This window comes from Trachurus japonicus, chromosome 8, assembly GCF_045865225.1.
Source record: "Trachurus japonicus isolate A0001 chromosome 8, Traja_1.0".
NCBI classification, from domain to species: domain Eukaryota; kingdom Metazoa; phylum Chordata; class Actinopteri; order Carangiformes; family Carangidae; genus Trachurus; species Trachurus japonicus.
This window is the reverse complement of record NC_140914.1, coordinates 7932944-7943305: the sequence shown is the minus strand read 5'-3', so window position 1 is coordinate 7943305 and position 10362 is coordinate 7932944. Positions and strand designations below refer to the sequence as shown.

The 10362-nt window shown below is 42.6% G+C and overlaps 1 protein-coding gene across 3 annotated transcripts in view; it reads left to right on the top strand.

Moving 5' to 3' along the window:
* Positions 1-890: 890 nt before the first annotated feature.
* Positions 891-10362, top strand: part of ppfia3 (PTPRF interacting protein alpha 3) — a 40824-nt gene continuing 31352 nt past the window's right edge. For all 3 annotated transcript variants that reach the window (XM_085783552.1, XM_085783553.1, XM_085783554.1), the window contains exon 1: positions 891-1289. In XM_085783552.1, the coding sequence (XP_085639678.1) occupies positions 891-1289 (399 nt within the window). The remainder of the gene's footprint in view (positions 1290-10362) is intronic.

The window sequence follows — 10362 nt, the reverse complement described above, 5'->3', positions numbered from 1 at the left end:
TTAAACATGACTGAGACAAGCAGCAGCAGCAGCAGCAGCAGCAGCAGCAGCAGCACCTGAAGGCCGCTGCTCCGCTGCTGCTGCTGCTGCTGCTCCGCTGCTCGCGTTTATAGGAAGAGGTAGAAAAAAAGGAGGAAGAAGAAGAGGAGGAGGAAGAGGAAGAGGAAGAAGCTGCCATTCACGACTCATTTCCGTGCATCATGCGCATTCATCCCGACCGTGATGATGGATGAATTAGTCCGGACGCTGAATATCGCGATGCCGCGGTAGCTGAGCGCGACTCGGAGGGGAAAACGCCTCAGAAAGGTGTGTGTGTGTCTATGTGTGTGTGTGTGTGTGTGTGTGTGTGTGTGTGTGTGTGTGTGTGTGTGTGTGTGTGTGTGTGTGTGTGGAGAGAGAGACAGCCTATAGGTGTGTATTCTGGGAATCTGTGGCCTTCATCCTCCTCCTCCTCATCCTCATCCAATCACATCTTGGCCTGAACGTGACCTCGTCTCTTCTCTTCTCTTCTCTTCTCCTTCTTCTCTCTCTCTGCAGGTTCGTCTCTCCTCTCAGTGAAGCCCGGGTCAGGGGTGGGGGGGTCAGAGGTCACCCACCACCACCACCACCACCACCCAACCTCCTGCACTTCTCCTCCCTCCACCTCCCCCCAACCACACCCCACCACCACCACCCCACTGACCCCTTCCTCCCTGCACTGTTTCTCCTCCACCTTTGCCCCACAAACACAAACACAAAAACACACTTTTCTCACAGACTCACACACTTTCCCATCATCCCTCAGCACCGTCGACGTCCAATCAGCGACTGAGCGACTGCTGAGTGTTGTTTTTTAATGACGTGAGCGGCGGCTTGTAGATAAAAAAACAAAACAAAAACACACCGTCAAGATGATGTGCGAGGTGATGCCAACCATCTCCGAGGACGGGCGAGGAGGAGGAGGAGGAGGAGGCTCGTCCTCCCCGGCCGGCAGCGGCGGAGGAGGAGGAGGAGGAGGAGGAGGAGGAGGAGGGATGGGCGGAGGGATAGGAGGAGGCATAGGGGGCTACGGTGGTCGAGACCCCCGCAGCGGAGGAGGAGGAGGAGGAGGAGGAGGAGGAGGGAGTGATGAAGGAGGCAGCACGGGCAACCTGGAGTCTCTGATGGTGAACATGCTGACGGAGCGGGAGCGGCTGCTGGAGAGTCTGAGGGAGACGCAGGACAGTCTGGGCACGGCGCACCTGAGGCTGAGGGAGCTGGGCCACGAGAAGGAGTCGCTCCAGAGGCAGCTGTCCATCGCCCTGCCACAGGTACCAACACACACACACACACACACACACACACACACACACACACACACACACTGATCTGAATCATTTCATCTTCTAAACCTCACATCAGACTGAGACTGAGAAGACACATCCAATCAACGAGTCAATAACATCGATCCAAAGTGAAAAACATCAGACACATTGATACATGTCATCTTCTATATGAGCTGCGCCTTTATTTTGAAATTCCCCAAGCAGTGAGTATCTGCTGCAGTTTCATAGACATGTCTGTGGACTATAAAAAGTTCACATTGATAATCCTGCTTCAATGTAAACAAACAGGAACTCAATGTTCTTTCAGTTTTATGTCACTGAAGGGGAAAGTTGTGAAGTTAATTGTCAAGTTAGTTAGTCAATTAGTTGTAGTTAGTTGTCAATTAATCAAATTGTGACAATTTATAGCAAACAGGAGTTGATTTTTATTAAAAAATTCACATGTCTGAATCATTTCATCTTCTAAACCTCACATCAGACTGAGACTGAGACAACACATCCAATCAACGATCAATGTGAGTCAATAACATCGATCCAAAGTGAAAAACATCAGACACATTGATACGTCATCTTCTATGTATAAGCTGCGCCTTTATTTTGAAATTCCCCGGTAGATCCAAGCGATGAGTATCTGCTGCAATTTCATACACATGTCACATGTCTGACCTCATGTTGAAGCTCATTACTATAAAAAAGTTCACATTTGATAATCCTGCTTCAATGTAAACAAACAGGAACTAAATGTTCTTTCAGTTTTATGTCACAGAAGGTGAAAGTTGTGAAGATCGATGAAGCAAATTGTGACAATTTATAGCTAACATGTCACATGTCTGGTTGAGCTCAGAAAGAAAAAACACACTGACACTGATCTGAATCATTTCATCTTCTAAACCTCACATCAGACTGAGACGACACATCCAATCAACGATCAACGAGTCAATAACATCGAGAAAAAACATTGATCAGACACATTGATACCTATCATCTTCTATAAGCTGCTTCTATAAGTGGCATCATGCAAATGTTTGGGCACCCTTGGTCAAAGTTTCTGTTAATGTGAACAGTAGTTCAGCAAGTGGAAGATGAAATGATCCCCTAAAGACAGAAAGTTACAGATGACACATTCCCTTTACATTTTAAACTATATAACAGTTTTCTACATTTTCAAAATGACAGAAAAGGAAAAGCCCCCCCTGCATAGTCAGTAGTTAGAAGCCCCCCCTTTGGAAGCTATCACAGTGTGTAAATATTAAATATCTTGTCTGATAGCCTGGTCAAAGTTATCTGAGAGCTCAAGTCTCCTGGGTTTCCCATTCTTTTGCAGGCTGCTGCTTTGTTTCCCCTTTTCACTCTAAAACTATAGAAAACTAAAATAATACACTAATGTTGAACTATTGCAAAAGAGTGTTTCATGTTTAACTTTCTGCCTTTTGGAGATCATTTCATCTTCCACTTGCTGAACTGTTTCACATTAACAGACATTTTGACCAGTGGTGCCCAAACTTTTGCATCATGCCACTGTATTTTTGAAATTCCCCTGGTGCATCCAAGCAATGAGTATCTGCTGCAGTTTTTTTTATTATTCTCATTCACAAAGACATTTCTGACCTCTGAAGCTAATCACTAAATTATAAAACATTTAATCTGAGGCTCTGAACAGGAGAAAAGTTCACATTGATAATCCTGCTTCATTGTAAACAAACAGGAACTTAATGTTCTTTCAGTTTTATGTCACAGAAGGTGAAAGTTGCGAAGATCAATGAATCAGATTGTGACACTTTATAGCGAACAGGAGCCGATTTCTATAAAAAAAATAATAAAACGTCTGGTTGAGCTCAGAAAGAAAAGTGTCAAATTATTTTTGTTTCAGTTGCTTTTTTGTGATTTGATACAAGTGGAAGTTAAAGCAGTGCGATCCGGTCGTTTTGGCTAACTTCTTGTCAGCCGATGGAGTTAGCAGTCCCCGCCCTCGTCCCTACGTCACCACATTCAGGCGCATCCATTGGCTGCACACACAGAGAGGACCGCCCCTTTATGCCGTTCTCTCTCCTCATTGGATAAAGGTTGTAGGATACAAGGAAAGTTTTCTCCTCGGCTTACAGCAGAGCAGAGTGACTGACAGACCCGTGTTTCAGACCAAACACTCTATATAAGTGATTGCCGTCGGAAGATATAACTATTTAAGACTTATATTAACACAAACATTCTGCTTACTTCTGCTTTAAATCAGCAGATGATATTAATCACTGATCCCTGAATCCAATCCAATCGAATCGTATCATGACACACATTGTGACGTCGACAAACATCAAATCATCGTCCATTGAATCAATTGAACATGGACCCAGAAGATCAATATTAACTTGATTATCTCCTTTATGTTTGTTACTGAAAACACTGGAGATAATGTAGCATCTTTCACAAAGTGTTCATTCATTCATTCATTCATTCATTCATTCATTCATTCATTCATTCATTTATCCATCTTCTGTACCACTTTTCCTCACTAGAGCTGCAGGAATTCATCTCTGTTACACACAGACACACAACCAATCATGCCTACGGGCTATTTTTTAGTCACCAATTAACCTAACCTGTGTGTCTTTGCTCTGTGGGATGATATGTAGAGAAAACATGGGCGGGTTCGAACCCAGAACTGTGTTGCTCTGAGGCCACAGTGCAAAATATCTTTCCATATCGCTCTTGTTTTTAACTAGAGAAGAAAAAAAGAGTCCTGAATAGTGAATAGTTTGGCTGAAAGGTCGAGGTCGAGGCGTCTGCAGGTCGACCTCACTCAGGCGTCGACGTGTTGATTGTGTTGTTAAACTTTTACGGTCTGAATCCACAGTTACGTAACAGCAGCTGTGAATGTTTTCAGACAGGAAGGAACTCGTCCTCAGGTTTAAATCAGATTATAACTGGACTCCAGAGCAGCAGCAGCAGCAGCAGCAGCTCCGGTTCCTCCGCCAGCGAGAGATGAACAAGTTTTTAGGACGTGAATGAACGTGCGCTGGTGTCAAAAAGTGCTCGTGGTGAAAATGGTTCCGATCACGTCCTGAATTATTGATGATTGAACCCATGAGCAGAGATTTTAATGTTGTTGTTGTCGGTCCAGGAGTCCCACTTCCTGATCGTTGTTGTTCTGTTGTGTGTAGTCTTTGTGTTCATTGATGATGTGAAGACGAGGTCGTAAAGTGAAACATGGCAAAAATCAGTTTAGTTATTTCAAAATTGTATTCTGCAAACTAGCAACATCCAACATTAAAAGTAAGTTTATGAATTAAAAGCACCAAGTTTCTTCACAGCAGCTCCAGTATACAGTATCTATATGTTTATTAGAGCTATAGTCGGTCAATTACAAAAGTTAATCACACATTTCTTATTTGTTCAAAATGTACTTTAAAGAGGTATTTCCCTATTTCAATAATGGAACAAATGTGCTGCTTTAAGCAAAAGTATCTTTTTTAGTTTGAATTTGATTCAAACGATGTGTCGGGTCAAATGTCAATACAAAGTCAAATAGTGGTGTTAATAGGAGTTATTATCGCGTTAACTTTGACGGTCCTAGTTTTGAAATTTAATTCTGCAAACTAACTAGAAACTTCAGACATTCACGTGAACGCGGTTTCTTCACAGCTCCATTATATCTATAGGTAAAGATATGTTTGTGTCAGGAGACGTTGCTGATTTAACGTTGTTAAACTTTGCCTCAGTCTGTGTGTTTTCACTATTAGAGCTGAAACTAACTGTCGATCAATCAACTGACAAAAAACGAATATAATTGATTTATTTGCATCATTTTTTAAGCAAGAAAACTCAAACACACTCTGACCAATGTCGTTCCAGCTTCTGAAAAGTGGTCTTTAGGTTTTGGTATTTTATTTTGAAAACACATGGAAATTCAACACTGTTATCTTTAGTTTCCAGGATTTGATGATGGATTGATTGGTTGATTGGTTGATTGGTTGATTGGCATCTTTTCCTGTTTAATAGTAGTGAAAGATTAATTCATTAATGGAAAAGTTAATGAACAGATGAACCTTTGATTAGATTGAACCGGAATCAGTCGCAGCCTTGAGTTCAGTGTCCAACTCCAAGGAAGTAACCTTTATCATATCTACAAATATGTTTAATAATCCAGTTTTTTAAATTTGGTTCATGTTGTGCAGATTAGCAAAGGAGAAACTGTTTGTCCCTCCAGGCTTCCGTATCAAGGTGCATCTTTCTTGTCAAAATGTCTAATTTAATTTCTAGTCAAAACTAATCTCTTTCCACTTAAAATAAGACTCATCACCTAAAAATTAACTTGTTTTTAGATCATTCTCACTTGTTTCAAACAAATTTTCAATTGAAATAAGTAGAAAAATCTGCCAGTGAAAGCAAGTTTTTTGTGCTTGTAACGAGAAAGAAAAGCTTGCTTCACTGTCAGATTTTTCTACTTAATTCAAGTGAAAATTTGCTTGAAAAAAGTAAAAAGTGTCTTAAAACAAGCTACTTTTTGATGTGATGAGTCTTATTTTGAATATAATGAGATTTGTTTTGACTAGAAATTACATTTTAACTAGAAATAAGACAAATATTCTTGGTAAGATATTTGAGTTTTTGCAGTGTGCAGATGGTTGAAGGAGTCATTGTGTTTCTGAACGACCTGCTCGGTATTTTTAGTAAAAAAAAAATCTGACGCTCGACTTCTGTGACTCACACGTGACGTGAAGACGATAAACACACGTTCGATGACGTCACAGCGCAACCTTTGACCCCTGAACCTCAGATTCCCACGTTAGCCGATCGTGTAGTAGTGACTCCACTCAGCTCGGCTCGGCCCCCGTCTCTATTTTCAGGCCCCTGTTGGACGCCTCGGGCTGCGACGAGGCCTCCGCTCGTCGTTAGGACCTATTTTTTTCCCTCTGAATATGAAAATGTCATAATAACAGTTGCAAGCGAAGGGAAGGGAGGCGAGGGGGTGAGGGGGGCGTTGGCACGTCCCAACACGGGCCGACTGGACTTTAAAGCGCCGTATCGGCTCGGCGAGGGGGGATCAATATGCTGCACACACCTGCAGAAACACACACACACACACACAGATAGCTAGAGGAAGACATGGAGCTGTGTGATCCACTCCACCGTGGAGGGGTTCAGCGAGTTCGTCTGTGTGTGCAGACGTTGCCAAGTGAGAAAAATAAGAGAGAGGGATGGAGAGAGAGAGAGCGACAGCCTGGACCAGGGAGAGAAAACGTGGTGATAGGAAACATACAGAGACTAACAAATCAAGCCTCATTTGCATATTTGCTGCATACTAATGAGGTGGCTTCCTGGGTCTGGTTTAGATGTTACGTATCATGACAAGGTGGGAGATTGAAGATGGATGAAGAGGGAGAGTGGCAGGACAGAGAGAGAAGGAGGAAGATGAAAAACCTGAGAGGTGAATGCCAGCGCAGTCGGGGGTTCAGCTGAACGATCTGACCAAAAAAAACGATGGCGGACGAAAAGAGAGACAGAGAGAGAAAGAGAGAGAGTCCATCTCGCACCATCTTTTACATGAATTAATCCCAGAATTATGATATCCTCTGGGCCTAGAACGCACCATCTGTACACAGCTACTTCCTCCCTCACCCCGTCCTCTTCTGTCTTTTCAAATGAGCTCCCTCCTTCCTCCTCTTCCTCCTCTTCCTCCTCTTCCTCCTCTATTTCAGCCCAACTGAGCACACATCAGCTCAGAGGCTCGTTACAGACTCTACACGCTGCACTTTGTGTAAACGCACTGGAGGACGGTGTGAGGGGGAGCTCGGCCTGTTTTGCGGCCGTAATGTGTGTGTGCATGTGTGTGTGTGTGTGTGTGTGTGTGTGTGTATGTGTGTGTGTATACGTGTGCTGGGCAAACTGATCAGTGTTGTTAACACAGAGCGAAGATAACAGCAGCGCCGCGCACGCATCACTGCCCCTTCATGGCTCATTTGCATAAAGCGCAAACACACGCATGATTCAGCCGCACACGTGTCGCGGGACGAGGCCGTGTGCTCCGTGTCATGTGTGTGTCACGCCACGATCACACGGGACAGAGCTGGAGGGCCACGGGACAGACAGACAGACGGATACATACATACCAACATACCTATGTACTAGGCTACATGGCCACACATGCATATACTCATTCATACATACACACAGGCCACATGTATATGTAATATACATACATGCATACATAGGCTACGTGCATACATATATACATACAGGTAACACTTTATAATAAGTACACACTGTTAAGCATTAGTTAAACATTATACTGAATTCATCATGTATAACAACTCAGGAGGTAGAGCGGGTTGTCCACTAACCGGAAGGTCGGTGGTTCGATTCCAGGCTCCTCCTGGCAACATGTCGAAGTGTCCTTGGGCAAGACACTGAACCCACACTTGCCCCCCGATGCGTCCATTGGGTGTACGAATGTGTGTGAATGGCTAGATTCCCGCGCTGTATGAATGTGTGTGTGAAAGGGTGAATGTGACCTAGAGTGTAAAGCGCTTTGAGTGGTCCAAGAGACTAGAAAAGCGCTATATAAGTGCAAGTCCATTTACCATTTACCATAAATATAGTTAAAAGTGTAGGCTTAGGCATAGGCTATGTGCGTACATATACATGCATGCGTCACATATAATACAACATAACATAACATAACATAACATAACATAATTATACATAGACCACACATATACACATAATAGATAGATATATGTGCAATGGAGGGTCAGGGTGCACTCACTCACCCATAAAGGACGTGCAAATCTGCTTGCCAAGCGGTCGTGGACCTCTTGGCACAACGGTTTGCATCGTCGCCCGCCGTGCAGGAGACCAGGGTTCGAATCCCACCTGGGGCAGTCCGTACCAAAACACAACACAGAGGGCCAGATTAACATCGGCTACATATGAATGCATACGTATGTCACGCATATACATGTATACATATAGTATAATATAATATATATATATACAGAGACCACACATATACACACATATATATACATACATGCATACATCACACATAGGCATCACATATATATATAGACCACACATATATACATACAGACCTGCATACATACTGTAGGCTATGTGCATATGTAAATACAAACATGCATACATCACAGATACATATAGGCCTATACTATATATAGACCACACACACACAGATAGGTATGATTGATATGACAGATGCCAAAAATCAGGCTCTGTCCTTCATCCTGTCTTTGTTGATGCGTTGCCGTGGTTACCGCAGAGTTGCATTAAAGGCAACAGATTTTAATCATAACCGTGGTGTAGCTAACCTTACAATTACACATAATTGGAGAAAATTACACAAAATCACAACAATTCGACCGGACCGCTGTCATTTGGAGATGTAAGACATCGGGGCCGACGCTGGCCCGCTTCCCGTCACTCTCACGCTTATTTAACCTCCAGGCATTCGTTTTCTTTTTCTCTTTTTCTTTAACGAGGGCAGGCAATCGCGCAGCCAGTCGTGGTTATTGAGCAATTAAAACCAATTTCAGGTGCAACACGTGCAGTTAAACCTGGTTGTTAGATTTTATATCGAGGCTCCGGTTTAAGAGGCCTGGTTGGCCACGGGACCACGAGCGCCGCGGTAGATATGGCAAAAGGTTGTGTTGCATGTGCAGTGAGTCATTTCCTGCTGCAGCCGCTCTGAAGCTGCATTTTTGTGCATGTGTGTGTTTGAAGCAATGAAATTTTTTGTGAGAAAATGTGTGCGTTTTCTTAATGGGATCAAGATTTGTCAAATAGTTCCCTGTAGCTAATTGCGGTGTGTGTGGGTTAACTCAGTATCTGGGCTGTAAAACTTACACTTTATTTTTTTTATGTAATGCTGCATGTTTCTGATTCTGTGGGATAAGTTGGGAGCTGAGGAAATTCCTCTCCACTTTCCAGGGAGTTTGGTTTCACAATTTTCAGTAATTGTCACATTATTTGTTAAAGGCCCCTCTGAGACGTCATTTATCAATCACACGGGGAGAAAATCCATTAAATCAAATCAGATTCAGATTTATTTATAGCAGACTGAAACAAAAAGAGTTGCACCGAACGGCTGCAGAATAAAACACAAAGAAAGAAGAAACACAACACAGTTAAAGTCAATAGGTAACAAATGCATGAGATAATTAAAGGTGCTGTGTGTGTGTGTGAGTTTCCTCTGCTAACGAGTACGGTTTCTTCAGCCTTCGTTGGATTTACAAGAGTTTAAAACTCTCCATCTGTGTTACAGTGGGACATTCCTGGTTTAGCTGCTTTCAGCACATTAACTACAGAAGGAGAAAAAAAGTGAAAGAAAAATAAGAAACTTAGAAAGAATGTAGAAAACAGGAGTTGATGCTGAACCTCTAATGTTTCCTCTACACTGATTTTCACAGTGGAGGTCAGAAGAGTTGCATATCACATATTTTTTATTTAAAAAAGTAATCATAACTGATCAAACAGGGCGATGAACAGTAAAAATAACAAAACTAAACCTGGTTAACGCTGTCGTCTGATTGGTTGTTGTGTAGATTTTCTGTTTTGCACTGAACGCGGCCTGTTACCATGGAGTTTGATGACACAGTTTTCATTAATCACTGATCATTTGTTTGTTTCCTTCCATCATTCTGGAAACAAAAACGTTTTACTTACTTACTTATTTACTTGACATAAACATAAACCGTCACCACAGCGTGAGCTCCTCTGCTCGGCTGTCAGTGATAACGCAATAATAACACGTTGATGCAAAATCCTTGTAATGTCTGTTTGACATGTGGTTAACATACTTTCTGTTATAGAAAAAAGTTTGTAAGTCCCGTGCACAGCAAGTGTCTCTCCTCCTACAGTAGGTGCCAGCTGGTGCAGGATGAATAGAAGTGAAAAAAAAAAAAAAACTCCCAGCGCAATATTTATTAACAAAGGTTAAAAGCAGCGAACAACGCGTTTCGCCTGTTGCTTTGTCAGGGAACGCGTTGTTCGCTGCTTTTAACCTTTGTTAATACATTAATTTGTCAATCCGCTCTAGTGTGTGCTGGGA